A 17,852-nucleotide genomic window follows, 5' to 3' on the forward strand; every position below is an offset into this window, starting at 1 on the left:
CAATACATTGTTCAGAAGGCGCTTTACCTATCTGTATTAGTTTATACTTGTATTTGATCCATAATCTGTCTACTGCACATGTTTTTGGCTTATTAAGCATAATCAACGGAAGATGTAAGCATCTAAACACACTCCATATGTGACGATCAGCTTCTGCTTACACCATTTATGACATTTCCCCAATAAAGGAACACGGTTTAAGACATTTACTTGACCTTACAGACTGTTCTTCAGGTTGTTAGGAATAATCAGTTTAAGATTGTGTATGTGAGTGTGCCCAGTGATTATGAAACTGTTCTAGTTCTGCAGAGAGTCCATTTCCTCTCAGACTCAAAGGGAAACTAATATTACCTAAGTGGATTCTTTTGTTTCACGTGGTTTTCAGGGCTTGACATTTGATTATTAAAGGAATGTTCTCTTTTCCACCCAAATGTATTTTATATTCAAATGTACAAGAGTTCAAAACAGCAGGAGGCCTTTTGGCAGTGGAAGATCTTGAATCATATTTAGTATAACTTCTCAACCTATTTTCTAAAACGGGTGCCCAGAACTGCTTGAGTGTAGAGAGAAGAGATTGTTTTTTAATGTGTGTGGAAGGAAATAGTCGTATTACTCCATGCCTGATTGCCTTTCATTGTGCGAGTGCATCGGAGCCCCTAAAGAAATGACAATTACGGCGTCTCGACAACTTTGACTGCGACACGGATGAGCGAAGCTGACCAAACGTACAGTAACAAGGGTTGGGAACGCAGACCTGCTCTCGCCGACAGACTTCCTTCGCACTCTGATCCTGCCTGACCCACAGTCCGGGAGGCCGAAGGGAGACGTCTCTCCCGTTTGTTCAGACACAAAGTATGTGTACAGAGCAGAAAAAGGTGGAGAGAGGAACTTCTCTCTTTGTAGCGCTAGGGTTTTTCCCTCTGAAATGTACAATTGCAAGCCCCCCCCATCTGCCCTTTCGGTTTGAAATGCAAAGTTAACAGATTTACCCAGGCCCTCAAGCCTTGCACGCTCACTCCTAATCTATTCTAATGTGTCAAAAAGCCTTTCCTTGGAGTTACAGAGAAATTTCACACTCGAGTTGTTTGTAAAAGTCATTCTGAATCATGAGTTTTAGGGGAAAAGTAAGTTTCTTAAGTAAGAGAAGTAAGCTACAGTAGCTGGACTGTTGGTACACTTCTCACTCAGCAGCACATTTGATTTGGTTTAATTCACTACAGAGCTAGTTTGCGTTTACTGTATGTGTGCGATATCCATATGGTCATACAAACAGGTTGGGTTACAGCTGTTGGTAATTTACACTGCTCTTGAAACTTTCAATGTACATCTTGTAGGGTAATGCTAATGGTCAGTTATTACTATATGCTGTAGATCTACCTGGCGTTTAAGTTTTACTTCAAGGGATAGTACACCCAAAACTGAACATCATTTTCTCACCCAAAACTTGGTTTCTTCTGTGGAACACAATATATATATAAATACTGTTTCACCTGGTTTCTGTTTGTTATAGGGCTGTCATGATATCAGATTTTCTGCACACGTTTATAATGGCCAAAATAATTCACAAAAATGATATTATCGCAATATCATTAGAAATGTGAAAAATATAAGTAGCTATCAGTCAAATTCTTGAATCTTTTACTTTTTATTTTGTTTTTTCTAATTTCTGTCATGACAACTCTCGGAGTGTTTGCATGGTAATGGATATGACAATGTAGATATATTTGGTCTTGGCGGAATAGATCTGCTACGCTGCTGCTGCTACTATTGATTATTGCTGCTGCTGCTGCTGCTGCAGAGCAAGTACGGGACTCGCTACTGCCAATACATACACGACATGCTGCTGCTGTACAATATAGCGTACATGAATAACCGTAGCAGATCTATACAGGTGGAGCTGGGGAAGGTGGAGGGTTTCTGAAGCACGCTGCTGCATCTGAAATAGTGTAGTCTGCGTAGGTACTACATTTGAACTTAAATTTACTTCATGACGGTTGAAAAAGTACATTTTATTTAGTACGAATGCGTGTAGTATGAATGAAATCCGGATGTATTAAATCAATCATGTTGTTAATGTCACGTGACCTACCAGCATCAGTTATATCCCTTTTCACTCCATTCACAAATCCTCTCCCGTTGCCTCATGGGATACTAAAGTGTCCATCGCATGCACACTTTTCACCTACTATTTTTCTAATACTATGAATTCGGACATACTACTCTGTTCGCATACTGTTTTTCGTATACTATTTATAGTAGAGAAGTATTCGATTTCGGATGCAGCACTTGTCTTTTTTTTCTTCAGAAACAGAATTGGGGAAAAAAAACTGCCACTTGCGAGCTAACTTTTTTTTCAAGTGCAGGTAGAATGTCACACCTTTACCTGTCATCTCCTCCAACATGATTTTGTGCAGCAGTAGAAGCTACACGCTGCACCATCGTTTTTATTATGGAAACCAGCGTTATGGTGCATTATCGCCACCTACTGTGTTGGAGTGTCAAACGGATGATGTTGGATTATTTACAATATTACCATATGTGCAGCATTAACACAAAATAAATATATTTTTCAAATTTCACAGTTATCGTCAGTGGCGATATGTTGTGACACCCCTAGTTTGAAACTATGAAAATGAACACCATTGGACCCCAGTGATTTTCATTGTATGACTAAAAAATCTTGTGGTCATGTATCATTCCAATACAACTGATGAAGCTACAGCCATGTCATTTTAGAAGTTCATTTTAACACACAATTGGAAGATTCTTATCACTCAGAAGTTGTGAACAGATGTGCATATTTCCATGGTTTCATGGTTACATTGACATAGTTTAAGACTTCCATAAAACAGAACTTTCTTAATTTGTTTGCATAAGGAAATCTGTGATGTGCCATTTCATGGCAATCTTCTCCTACCCATGATTTCCCCCCTCAAATAAAGGAGTGATTTCCTCTCCTCTAATCTAATGGGTGTAAAATTTGCCATGACAATATAATTATTTTTAGGGTCCTATTTGCATTTCCAGCCCTCTGCTAAGTAAATGTTAGGGTTTAAGGTCTTTATAGATAAATTAATAATATCAAGTATTTAAAATAGCATGAAACATTTAAATTGAGTAATTTCACTTCCTGAAGGGCACGTTTAGGGTATTTTACATTTGCATGCAGACAGATACATCGGCCCTAATCACTGAGACGCAAAATTGTAGTTAAGAGTGTGAAATATTTCATGGGGCCTTTTTTGGGTCTATCTGACTTTTGTGTCATGAAGCCTGAGGTATTATTCTTAAGATAAAATAAGAAAACAAACTCGCCATCATCTATCATTTTTCCTCATTTTAATAGCTTCGGCTCAAGCACATAAAGACACAGTTTGTCATTCATTTACACAATCATATCCATGATGTTAAACTAAGGACAGAACTCTGTACGAATTTTTTCCCCCTGCTGTTAAATGTAAAGTTGGATCGTGACCAAGATTTTGAGTTGCCACTCATCTTCATTTGCTCTGTTAGGTTAATAAACCTCTGTGATTGGTTACCTTAATTGGTCATCATGCTCACTGTGTCACCCAGTCCACTTCCTGACTATGCAAGAGTGTTTTGAGCCATAATAACAGGCCATATTTATGTCTTTAAAGAACAAGCCTCTGCCTCGGGCATGTAGGTTCATTCTTCTCATCATGTGATAGAGACAGTAATTGATTTCTCATTCTCTGGCTTAAGGCAGTAACCTAAAAAGAAAAGCATAGGTTAATGACAGCTAGTTTGTAGGTCATTAGAGAATTTAACACTGGTGATCTATTTGAAACAGATTTTGCTATTAGACTTTGATTTTCTAATATGTAATTGTAACTGGCACAGTCACCTTGGAGGAGTCATTTACTTCTGCCCTCTTTAGCTATACAGTATATGCACAGACAGTAATACAGTGTGTTATTAGCCAAATATTTAATATTTGTAATATTTGTTCATGTTTTATATATATATATATATATATATATATATATATATATATATATATATATAAACCCTCTGATCATCTAATCTGACTAAATATGGTGTTAAGCATTTTTTTTTCCAAAAAATAAAATTAGTCAATCTTGCAATGAACCTACAGTGTAATAATACAGTATTTTATCTTCACTCTCATTTCATTCAAGGTCACACTAAATAACAGTTTATTAATAATAATAACTTACTATTGGCTGCCATGCTTTGTCAATTTGCATGAATAAATTAATTTTCAAGTTCAGTACTATTATAAACATATGTGGGTCAATGAGGTGACGAGTCATTTTTTGTCCAAAGGCCTTAATATACTAGATCTCTTTTATTGAATCCAAAAGGTTCTAATTATATTTTGCTACATATAAATGTATTTTAAAGATTTTGAAGGTTTAAAAGTCATTCGGTTTAACCGTCCAAAGGCCAATACAGCCAATTCATTTGTGATTAAAAAATCTTAAAATGTAATAAATGTATATATTTTTTTTATTCTAGCATGAATTCATATTCATACATCAACATCATATATCAACATGGTGCAAAATGGTTTTAAAATTATGTGTAGAAGTCATTGCTTTGTTATGAGAAAAAAAGAAAAAAAAGAATTTCATTGATGTCATTCAGAGTAACCAATATAAAGGGACCATTTTGGATCAAGTCATGTGGTCAATATCATGTGACACCATGTGACATCATTCAGACACCTGCAAAGGACCACATGGTCATGAAGCAAAGTAACTAACTCTCTTTAAACTATTTGAAGAATTCATGTTTTCACTTTGTCATACGCATGTCCCGAAACATCAGGTCATTTGGTACAGCCTCTATAAAACATGGAAAATTTTGTAATATTTTAAAAACTTGTACTAAATATAAAATGTTTGATTGTCCTTTTGCTCGCTAGCTAGATATCAGCCTATTAGCATTGTTTGAAAATATCGTCATTCGGTATAACCAAAATTTTGGTTAAACCGAATGACTTTTTGGTAACAAATTTTGTCCATCTTGTAAAAACTGACAAAAGCAGTGTTAATTGATTATACAAACCACATAATCTCATTGTTAACACTTTATAAAACTTCAAAATTAATTATCTCCATTAGTTGTTTTGTTTACACTTTTAAAAACCTTTTTCGTCAACGACCCATGTACTATTCCAAGTTACACTTAAAAAGGTGTTTTAAAACAAAAACACATTTTAACACTGAAAATGTTTTCTATTGGAACTGCTCACATTGTAGTTTGACTGATTGCCATTTAAAAGTATGTGACAGCATCTGTCACCACATTTATAGAACCGCTTGGTTTTAACCATAGATTCCTGGGTTAAAAAATGTCTTTCTGACCCACTTACTTCAGCAAGCTGCCTTAACCATGAAACCCATCTAAAGTACATGATGCAACTGTGCCTTTCCCCACACAACCAAACACTTCCTCTCTAAATTCATGAAGAGATGGGCATCACCACAAGATTAAAACATTTTTATAGGCACATTCACTTCACAGACGTGTTTAAAACGTGCAATTCTGCTTGAGGCAATGATGTGCTATCATGAAGTGTATTACTGAATGTTTCATCATGAAATTAGAGTCTCTTTGGTCTTCATTTAACTGGTTAGTTATGACAGAACAACCTTCTATAGATGAATAAATTCAGCCAAATATTATAGAATGGAAGTATCTCTTTGGTCTTTTAATTCAATCAGACAAAGCACCAAATGCTCTACAGCTAAGATTTATTTTGATCTTTGATGGTTGTCACTGGGTTTGTGCTTATTTTCATTTTCAATAATCTTTTGACATCTAGAGAAATCAAGCTTGTCCTCGGGCTCTGTGACACAGCCATTGTTGGACATTGAATAGACTTCTCTGTGGTGAGCTACAGAGCCAAAGCACCCAGGAATCCAAGGACACAAATCTTTTTGATTTAGACTCCGTCCCATGCGGCCCGCTAGCATCAGCACAATTGTCTCTACCCTCGTCAGGCTGCCCATCACTTCTCTCTCTGCAACAAAACAATTTATACCCTCATCTTGACTCTAAATCTCAAAGCTTTATTAGCCATAGTTTATGAGCGGATGTGGTCTGGCACGACCAACTGATGGTTGTTGCACTTGCCCTGTGGATCGATCTGTAGTAGACAGGCTGCATAATTACTGTACTTGTGCTGTGAGATGCGAGATGGTTAAATTGTGGTGCTATGAAGGTTCTACGCCCCCTGATGTTCACTAGGACCACCTGTCATTGTAACATGTCTGTTCCATCATTAATGACCATTAGCCAGTTGCCAAGCTGTGATGGATAGCAGTTCAGTGGTTTGTGCTGTTGTATAACTTGATGTTGATCAAGGTTTGGCAAAATGCAGAATTTAAAGAATTGGCTCCCTTTAAATGAATGACTTGGAATTTGAATTAAATGAGCCTTGCCCCACAGGAAGCTACATTAGAAATGATTTGGGTTGACAGGAAGTGGAACTTGCTGCATTGAGAATGAATGCATGCATGAATGAATGAATGAATGAATGAATGAATGAATGTGTATTGGCATTATTGAAAATTGTTCTACCATCTTGGTCAGGCCTATAAAGCTTTTAAACTTTTTAAACTATTTATTTATTTAAAAACATTCAGAAAGGTTGTCAAGTCAACATTAAACATTTGTGTTGATAAACTTTCTTTCTTTATGTTTTATTTATTTTAAAAATATAAAAAATCAAAAAAGGCTATAAAGTCAACATTCAAAGTTTGCGTTGTTAAACTTTCCTTTTTTAATGTATTTATTAATTTATTTAAAATATATTAAAAAAAAGTTGTCATCAACATTAAATGTGTGTTGATAAACTGTATTTTAATGTTATTTTATTTATATATATATATATATATTTTTTTTTTTTTTTTTTTTTAAAAAACTTACTGTCATGTCAACATTAAATGTTTTTGTTTATAACTTTTCTTTTTCTGTTTATGTGTTTATTTATTTATTTATTTATTTATTTATTAAACATTAATTGCTTAATTTTATTTCTACTTCCTTAAATTCAAAATCAATTTTGCATCGTGTTTGCTACATCATTTGAAATCAAATTCACATTCAGGAATTAAATTGAAATTAACTGAATTTAATAAAAAAATAAAATAATAATAATTAAATTGAAATAATGAATAGCACACAACCCTAGTGTCAATCATATAGCAAATAAAAAAAAATCCTTTTTTTTCCCCAGTGGACAGTAAAAAGTTGAATGTCTAATTTATTTGTTTATTATTTTATAGAATTCTGCCAGCCCAGCTGCGACAGGCTCTAACGCCCCTGTTACTGGCTATCGTCGCATGGTCATCCCACCCCAGCCCCCTCTAACAGCCACTAAAAAATCCACTCCGAAACCACAGGCCTCTCCAACTGTCCCTACTCCGGCTTCGTCTTCTCCACGCCCCCAATACCAGCCCGCGCCCCAGCCTGTCCCGGCGTCCTACACCACCGCCTCTACTCCGAGCCAGCCAACCTTCAATGTTCAGGTCAGGGCCGCCCAGCCGGGCCCCCAGCAGCAGCCTGTCCGTGGTCCAGCCCAGGTACAGTACATGCCGGCTCAACCCAGAGGCCCTGACTTTGCATACGGGCCTCCACAGCCAGGATTCTGCCCTGCTCCGTCTGGAGGCTACCATGACCAGCACTATGGTGGAGCTCCTGTTTATGGAGGTCAGAACACATGGAGAGCTGAACCGAGTCACCATGCCCCTCCTCCATCCAACCAAGGGTACCAGCCCGCTCCCCCGAAAAAAACCTACATCACTGATCCACCTGCCAGCCTGGCACCCTTCGGCGGTGGGCCTTCTGTTCCTCATAAGGTAAGGGCCACATCTATTTTCCAAATAACAGTAGAACAAACAAAAACAGATGGAAAAACAAATCCATGAAAAGCTCACTTAGAAAAGCATTCAGGCCCATAATCAGTTCTCTCATTTTATTGAATTTATGAAATGATGTTCTCTGCAGTTTGTGTTTTAATGCACTGAAACACAAATTTAATTATTTTAAAATGGTATGCAATCGTTGGCCTTATTATTGGCTGCTACCTGTATGTAACTTAAATAACTATCATATTTTCTGTATAAAAAACACAGATTATTATTCAAGTTGTGAATCTGTAGGCCAAATGAAAAAAACAAAAAAAACAAAACATAGCGTTCGCGATCAAAGTGCATGCCACTGATAAGCATTGTAAATGCATTATTACAGTATACACAGACCAATTAAACGCGAAGGTCTCCTCTTTTGCGTCCTCCCCACTGCTTCGCTGGTCGAGGCAATAATCACTTTCATTTCGCTTTCAGATATCTCATTTATAGATGCCATTAATGCTTTTACCTTTCTAGATGTAATTTCCGAAATCAAAACAGTCCATAAACTATATTCTCACGAAAACTTCAGTCAAGCTAGCTCGCGCGTCAACCTGAGAGATCAGCCTCCTTACCTTAAAGTGTCAAATTTCTCGGTTTCTGAATGGACGGTTTGGCTTGATTGACAAACGCTAACGTTCGGGCATGATTTACATACCATCGACCTGTCCTACAGCGTTAGCACGCTTTGATCGATTGTTTGGAGATCGTGTGTTTCTCTGTTCAAGAGCGTGTTTCCTGTTCACATCCGCGACAAAAGAGTTGATTTATTTATGAACGAAAGCTCACAGAAACTTGAAAATGGTCTCATTTGAAAGAAAATATCCTAAGCTAAAAGTTGATATAGTGTGACTGATTGAAGCAGCCCTTATCAAAAGTGCGGGGGTCGATTTCTGTCTTTTCAAAACTGCGGGGGTCCTGACCCCCCGTGTCAACGGCGCGCCTGTCCACAGACGTCACTTTCCCGCCGGAACGCGCTACCTCAGCTGGACTGAGTGGCAAAAGAACCTTCTGCATGACTGGATTTAAGGGAAACTGCGAAAATGCGAGTAAAACAAACAATTACACTAAAGGTTGGGCTTGAAAGTGTTTCTTATAACATGTCAAAGAAACCTAATCCATGGATATTGACATGCAGCCAGGAATCGTGTTTCCTGACATTTATATGTGCCTGATTTCGACACCAGGGAAACACATAAAGCAAATCTGCCTGTGAATGCTTTATATAAATACAATATAGGTAGGTCTAAATCGCTTATATCAATGTTATATATTTCGTCATATCGTCCAGCCCTAAAACTTGTATAGTTGTTTATTTAAAAACACCCAATTATGCAGAATAAAAGATAATAAATATTTAATTGATGAGTTGTCAACACAATATTTAACAATATAATATATAGGTTATGATTTTACCCCAAAATCCAACATTTTGACACAAAATGATAATTGCAAAACATGTTTCTTTGCAAGTCCTGCTGTTTCTGTGAATTGTGGCGACCTATTTGCTGCTTTTTTCTGTAGCTTTTAGCAGTCTGTTAAAATATACCTTAGATTTTGTGTCAAAGCTATTTGTACAGTCAGTCGCAAAGCTCTTTCCCGTTTTGGATGTGTTTTGTGTGTTTTTCGCGGCATTCACGCTGAAAACCAATGCTGCCACTCAGTCTTTTGCCACTCAGTGGGCATAACCGCAGTCATAACGGTCGACGGTGACGTCACGTGCATACCCATACTAAATGTGACGTGTAAACACTGCAGATCACTGATTGGTCAGAGAGAATCATCACAACCAGTGTCATTGGATTTGAAACATGAGATACCAAACCCGCTAAAGTATCATTTGTTCCTATAACTTTATTTAGCGACTTGCTTTAAAGGACTGTCGCACCAAACTTGAAAAAAGTAATAATCCCACCCACTTTGAAGCGGTACTAAACTTCAGTGGATGAGCAAACCGAAAGTAAAGCGAGTCAAGCCAAGCCGAGTTGTACCACACAGTGGAAAAGCGCCATTACTCATGAAAATGATTCATCTTTTTTTTAAGAACACTTAATTATATTATCTGCAAGTAATTTTTTTTTTTTTTTTAACTGCACATTCAATACAATTAATCGCACTTCTTTTTTTGTTTTGGCACCCATTACATTGATCTGTATGGGAGTGTAGAGTTTGCCAAAAACTGTTACAAGGATCTAGGAATGATGAAGGATTTTATAATTAGATGAGACCAAGCTAGTGTTTTTAGATGTAATGTTTAGATGTGATGTAAACATATTATTCATTTCTGTGTATTTTGTTTTTTTATTCAAATAAAACTAGTATATAGTACAATTAGAGTGCTGATTAAGGGTCTGAATATCTTTGGAAGACACTGCAGGTTCTGCAAATATACTGCTCATTTTTATCCAGTAGCAGGCAATGATGATGGAAAGGTACGCACAATCACACGGCTGTCCTTATTCTGTGCACAATGAAAAATTCATGAAAATACTTTGAAAGTGTGTATCTGTGTGTGTTGTTTGTGTGTGTATGTATGAATAATACATTTGTGGTAATTAATTATCTGTGTCCGTGTCCTATGATTGTGTGTTTAAGCTTGTAGCTTGTGTATTTTTATGATTTATTGATTGCGTATGAGAGAGGGAGAGCATTTTCAAAGGCTGGTTACCACACAAAACATGCTCGTATTTAAAATTAAACCCTGAATCTTAACACAGTCATAACAGTTCATTTAAAGTAACAGCTTGTGTTAATGTCACAGAAACCCACCAAGAAAAAAACAGTATGTACAGTATGTGTGTTAAAGATCATGAGTGAGTGTAAGTGGCTCATAAGTGTGTATACCTCTTTACTTAGTGCTTGTGATTTAATTGCTTCAGATGGCAATACAGCAGGGAGTTTCTTTGCATCCTTCATCGAAATCTTCAGAATAAACAGTTATTTTAACCTTTATGAATTGTTAATGCCGCTTCTCTGTAGGGCTTTACACTTTCTGACTCTATTTGTCTGAATAAAAACAGAATGTTTAATTTATCTTACCTCACACATTCACATTTCTCTCTCTTACTTTCCTACTTGATATCTAGTTCTAACATATTATTTATTGAAAGAGAAAAGATGCTGCTTTGTCATAATATATATTTATATTTGTTTTATGGATTTTTGTCAATTTAAAATATAGCTGCCTTTATGAATAGGGATCATTGCATAAATGGGAGCCTGATTTACATATGTAGTACCGTATGTCATTTGAATAGTCTGGTTCTTCAGACTTTAAAAGCTGTGGTGCACATCTTGACTTTCTGAAATTCAACCAGGCAAGAGAACATCGGTCAGAACTAGAGAACAAACAAGGTGTTGACACTGAATGAACAATGAATGCCACATGGCAGTTTCCTGTCTTGTCGCTGGTCTTCCCCTTAGGCAGAACTTCTAGGTCACTACCTTCGAGTCCTCTGCAGAAAGACAGCCTGAGGCGCCTGAGAATCTGTTACTCTTTTTAAAATTTCCAAGAATATCTGGTAATGTCTTTCACAATCAGCCCAAGGGTGTAAAACATCCAGTCCAATTAGAGTAATACAATACACTGTTATTAATATATGTTAGTGATGGGATGATAAGTGGCAGGCGCTTGGGATGTGTCTTTTTCTTTGTGCCACTGTAGGTCCTTCTTACACCACACAGATTCGAATGGCCTTATAATTAGCAATAATTTAGCAAATCATTGGTTTATTTATTGTGAAGCAGAAAAGATGCAGTGCTTTTCAAAAATAAACAACACCCTCAATAACTTAGTGCTATTCAAAAATTCAAAAGGACAAATATTATTATGGAAAAAGGACTTTTTTTGGAGTCATTAAACTGATTCATTTTCTACTGGCTGCTTCATGAAGATGGCTATTGCGGTCTTTGCGTACACTCTCTCCATAGCCACAATCTGGGGAAAAGAACATACCCTTGAGCCCACACTAATTCAAGGATTTTATGCACTAGTACAAACAACTGCAGCCCCAGCCTTTGGGAATAGCTCATCAAGGACTATGTTTAACTAAACACAAAATAAATACCACATTGTCGGGAGCAGCCTCATGTATTAAGAAAACAAATTAACATTATTCGAAACACAAGTACATTATGCTGTGAGATGGCAGCTCTGTTCCCAAAATAGTGCATCAGAACAACAAAAGATGATGTTGTATTGGTCTTCAAATTTCTCTTTGATTCCACATCTTCTCCACCCCCACCCAAATATTCTTATTGAATTCATTTTATGTATGTTCTGAACATGAATACAGAATACAGTAATTTATTAATTTAAGAATGTTGTGTGTGCTTAATGCTGTACCACAATGACCACTCCCACCATCAACATGTTTTTGAGGGACGCCCCTCACCTTAAAAACCAACAACAACAACAACAACAACAAAAAACTCTGTGAAATCCCATCTGTTTTACACCTGCCTCAGCTAAACGTTCAGTGTTTCTTAGCTATTTGTGTTGGTTTTGTGTTATACAGAGGTGGGTAGAGTATCCAAAAACTGTACTCAAGTAAAGGTACAAGTACTTATAGAAATATTTACTCAAAGTAAAAGTGAAAGTAATAATCTTAATAGTTACTTGAGTAAGAGTAAAAAAGTATCCATTGAAAATCTTCTCAAGTAGCTCGTTACTAGTTACTTTGTAACTATATATATATACAAACACAGAACACAGAAGAGACAAGCATTATTTCTGGCATCTGTAACCCGAATATCATTGCATGACCTTTACTTTGTATAATAATAACAATGTATAATCTACATTTGAAAGAAGAGAGAAAACTCTTTACATGTGCTCGCTCTCATGAACATCACGCAAACAATGATCAATGAACAAATGCACATTGACGGATCTTCTTCCGTCTGTTTTTCAAAATGTAATCAAATGTATATTTTAGCAGGCGCATGTAAACTGGTTAACTGTGTCAAAGCAAAGGCGTTCATTTTCAAGACTAACAGGTCGCCGGCACCGCCATTGCGCAATAGGCTACCCACAAATGACCATTTCATACTCTCTGAACATTGGTAGCTTATTTAATGTATAAATTAAGATATATGTTCATAAAAACAGTAAAGAAATGCTACACTTTGTTATCGTGGCCTAATACTTGTAAAATGTCGGCTATTGGCTATATGAATTGAAATCAAATGAAATCGATACATGTGTGTAATTGTTCACAGACAGCATACGCAGTTCAACTAATCTTCAACTAAGATCTTCATCGCTGGCAAACAATAGGATGCATTTGCAGATTTGCTTTTAATTGACTGTAGGTCCACTGCCACTTCATCCAACGCTCCGTTGATCAAGACTTTGAAATGAATCGACTCAAAAGAGTGATTCATTTGTGAATGGGGCATCGTCCTTTAAAAAAGAGACAGCGCGCTTGGAATAAACTACGCATTTCTTAACATGTACAGTATTGTATTAAAGGTACCCTCGAATGAAAAATTTAATTTATCTTGGCATAGTTAAATAACAAGAGTTCAGTACATGGAAATGACATACAGTGAGTCTCAAACTCCATTGTTTCCTCCTTCTTATATAAATCTCATTTGTTTAAAAGACCTCCGAAGAATAGGCGAATCTCAACATAACACCGACTGTTACCTAACAGTCGGGGTGTACGCCCCAATATTTGCATATGCCAGCCCATGTTCCCAACATTATGAAAGGCATTAGACAAGGGCAGCCAGTATTAACGTCTGGATCTGTGCACAGCTGAATCATCAGACTAGGTAAGCAAGCAATAACAACAGCGAAAAATGGCAGATGGAGCAATAATAACTGACATGATTCATGATATCATGATATTTTTAGTGATATTTGTAAATTGTCTTTCTAAATGTTTCGTTAGCATGTTGCTAATGTACTGTTAAATGTGGTTAAAGTTACCATCGTTTCTTACTGTATTCACGGAGACAAGAGCCGTCGCTATTTTCATTTTTAAACATTTGCAGTCTGTATAATTCATAAACACAACTTCATTCTTTATAAATCTCTCCAACAGTGTAGCATTAGCCGTTAGCCACGGAGCACAGCGTCAAATTCATTCAGAATCAAATGTAAACAATATAACCGTATACAATACTCACATAATCCGACGCATGCATACCGCATGCATGACGAACACTTTGTAAAGATCCATTTGAGGGTTATATTAGCTGCGTAAACTTTGTTCAGGCACTGTTTAAGGCAAGCGTGAGCTCCGTGGGCGTGGAGCACAAGATTTAAAGGGGCCGCACCGCATAAATCGGCTCATATTTAATGATGCCCCAAAATAGGCAGTTAAAAAAATTAATTAAAAAAAATCTATGGGGTATTTTGAGCTGAAACTTCACAGACACATTCAGGGGACACCTTACACTTATATTACATCTTGTAAAAAAATGTTCGATGGCACCTTTAAAATAAAGTAACGAAAGGAACGTCACCCAACGTAGCGAAGTAAAAGTACAGATTTTTCATTACAAATGTACTCAAGTTAAAGTAAAAGTACCCACATTTAAATCTACTCCAAAAAGTACAAATTTTCCAAAAACCTACTCAAGTAAATGTAACGAAGTAAATGTACTTTGTTACTACCCACCTCTGGTGTTATACCAGCACAACTGGGTCTTGATGAAGAACCCATTTAAATTAGGTCTTATTAATCTAATTATAAGGGCAGCTCTGCTTTGGATTGAGAGGTGTTTGAGTGATGCCATTTACTTAATTATACGTAATTCTGATTTCTTTAAGCTTCATAATCCAAGGTCTCTTTAAAGGAGCACTATTACCAGACTCCTCTTATGTCAAGCAAGCGCAATCATCAAACACCGAACTTGGACTCTAAAGAGCTCTAAAACAATCTTTTTCCCCTTGAAAGCAATGCACAGTTAGAAAACACGACAGCACGGTGACCTCTCTCACAGTACAATACATTTGATCCTGATGTTTTCCAACTCAACTGATTCTGTCGTACTAATGAGAAGCTTTTCCTGCCCTTTTAGCCATAATCTGTTTATTTTCCTTTCCGTCTGTATCGCCACACTTTAAACTTAAATCTCTGAACGGAACAGCAGCACAATATAAAAGCTAGATTAGAGTAAAAGCCAAAGCTGTCAACTTTGTCTTTACCGTTGTCAATCTGTCCAGATGTCATGTCGGGACATTTCCATAACCCTCCGCACAATGCAAAACCAACTTTGTGAACTAATCTGATGTATAAATAATCTCATATATCAAGCAAATAATAGATGGCTTAAGAGCAACGAGCAATGGCCATTTCCTGGCTGTGGTTCATCGAGAGGTCTGCGCTTACATATTCGCTTCCATCCACGCTATTGCTTTGTGTCCCTTGTCGCAGTGATCATTAGATTTAATTGAGAGCTGTCATGGAGGGTCAGCGTCATTATGAGCCTGTAATCACTTCCCGTCCAGTCGTCTTCAGGGCTGCATGCTGATTGGCTCAGCCTCTCAGGATCTCGTCTCTGATTGGTTCACGTCTTTGATATTAGAAGTAAGGTGTAAAAGTGAAGGCTTTTCACATCAACACAGCTCAAGGACACTTAATTAAGCAAATCTGCCAGCGAACGTTTGATCTCGTTTTTCAAATGGAGGGGGAATTTCATGGCTGCTGGTTCATTTAGCGATTTCTTCAACTCTCTCCATCTTTTCTGATCTTCCTCTCCTTCTCTTTCTCTTGCTGCGTCGCTCTCTCTCTCTCTCTCTAAATTGGGGAAAGGCTAAGCTGGATGATAGCTTGTGTTATTGCTGAGCTTGAGTGACAATTGACAGGGGGAGGATTATTCTCAACTGCTCAACCCCTACAGGCGGCTAAAGCCCCCTAGAAGGTCAATGATGGTTTCAACTGTCAAATATTCAGCTTTCGTATGTTTGACGCCACGCTCCCCCACCCATCTCTCCTGTTTTCTCCTTCTGGTGGAGGCCGTTTTTCTCCCTGACTCACATATCAACATTTGCATGGGACCTCGTCAACACCTGTTCAAAATAACCTCTTCTAGGACATCATTAAGAGGCTCGCTGACCTCACAAACTCTTTATTCAGTCTGCTTTTGGCATTATTCCAATTTTGGCCCAATACCAAAATTTCAGGCCCTTTTCGATTTTATACATGGAATACATTTCACTTTTAACAAGTTTTAAACACAATTCATATTCATAATTAATAAGAAGGAATGTTAAAGGGTTAGTTCACCCAAAAATTTAAATTCTGTCATTAATTACATTATATCGTTCCACACCCGTAAGACCTTGTTTCATCTTTGGAATACAAATTAAGATATTTTTGATAAAATCCGATTGCTCAGTGAGGCCTGTGTTGACAGTAAATTAATTTACACTTTCAAATGCCCAGAAAGGTACTCAAAACATATTTGATTACAGTGGTTCAACCTTAATATTATAAAGCGATGAGAATACTTTTTGTGCAGCAAAAAAACAAAACAACGACTTTATTCAACAATATCTAGTGATGGGCGATTTCAAAACACTGATTGATGAAGCTTCGAAGCTTTACGAATCTTTTGTTTCGAATCAGTGGTTTGGAGCATGAAAGTCACGTGATTTCAGTAAATAAGGATTTGTTACGTCGTAAGTGTTTCGAAATTTCAATGGTTCATGTGACTTTGACGGTTTGATACACGCTCCAAACCACTGTTTCAAAAAAAAAAAAAGATTCGTAAAGCTTTGAAACTTCATGAAACAGTGTTTTGAAATTGTCCATCACTAGATATTGTTGAATAAAATGTTTATTTTGTTTTTTTGGCGCACAAAAAGCATTCTTGTCGCTTCATAACATTAAGGTTGAACCAATGTAGTCACATGAACTGTTTTAAATATGTACCTTTCTGGGCATTTGAAAGTGTAAATTAACTTGCTGTCAATGGAGGCCTCACTGAGTCATTTGATTATATCAAAAATATCTTAATTTGTGTTCCGGAGATGAACAAAGGTCTTACGGGTTTGGATCAACATGAGGGTGAGTAATTAATGACATAATTTGAATTTTTGGGTGAACTAACCCTTTAATCTAAAGTCCATATAAGACTTAATTTCACTTTAATATATAGGTACACTACTGTTCAAAAGTTTGGGGTCAGTATTATTATTTTTTACATTTAAGACTTTTATATTATGACTTTTATATTGATACAAAAACTTGTATCAAAGAAAAAAAATGCATCATAGTATCAGTAAAGAATATTATACAGCACTGCTGTTTTCAATTTTGATAATAACAAGAAATGTTTCTTGAGCATCAAATCAGCATATTAGAATGATTTCTAAAAGATAAAGGATAGTTGGTACTGATTTTGGTTATGCTGAAAATTTGACTGGCGCATGAGTAAATATAACTCAGAAGGGGCTTGTGGCCCTACGGTGGCCTTGTCTGACCTCTGACATTTTCCTCAGACTTGAAGAATAACCCCAGCACATGGTGATAGCAAAGCATGTGTCCATTAAACTGGTTGTGTAGTAGGTTAACTTTAGTGCTGTATTCAAGGAAATAGACACATTCAAATACATACTTGCACAACACTGCAAAAGAAATCATATGCTTTCACTCTTCTGCTAGTGTTGAGAAAACACTTGTGATCACATGAAAGCAATCACAAGTCTTATTGACACAAAGAATCCTTTGTTTAATCGATATTTTTGTGTTTTTCTTGTAAAAATCTAGGCTTATCCTTTAAACAAGATTTAAACTAGGCTCCTTGGCAAAATTGTGTAAGATAATAAGAGACAGAATATATCTTTTTTTTTTTTTTTGCCCTAAAAATATAAACAAAGTATAATATGGTTTATACTAAAAACAAGAAAAACAGTGTGCTAGGGGGGATGAGAAGAAATATTCTAAAAATTATATTATCCAAAGATTATATTTGATCAAGATTATATTATCC

General features: G+C 36.6%; 1 protein-coding gene across 6 annotated transcripts in view; it reads left to right on the top strand.

Moving 5' to 3' along the window:
- The window catches only part of LOC125273912 (LIM domain containing preferred translocation partner in lipoma), a 278,126-nt gene that overhangs the window by 183,981 nt on the left and 76,293 nt on the right, over positions 1-17,852 (top strand). For all 6 annotated transcript variants that reach the window (XM_048199720.1, XM_048199723.1, XM_048199721.1 and 3 more), the window contains one exon: positions 7,281-7,853. In XM_048199720.1, the coding sequence (XP_048055677.1) occupies positions 7,281-7,853 (573 nt within the window). The remainder of the gene's footprint in view (positions 1-7,280; positions 7,854-17,852) is intronic.

Source organism: Megalobrama amblycephala, linkage group LG8, assembly GCF_018812025.1.
Source record: "Megalobrama amblycephala isolate DHTTF-2021 linkage group LG8, ASM1881202v1, whole genome shotgun sequence".
In the NCBI taxonomy this organism is placed as follows: domain Eukaryota; kingdom Metazoa; phylum Chordata; class Actinopteri; order Cypriniformes; family Xenocyprididae; genus Megalobrama; species Megalobrama amblycephala.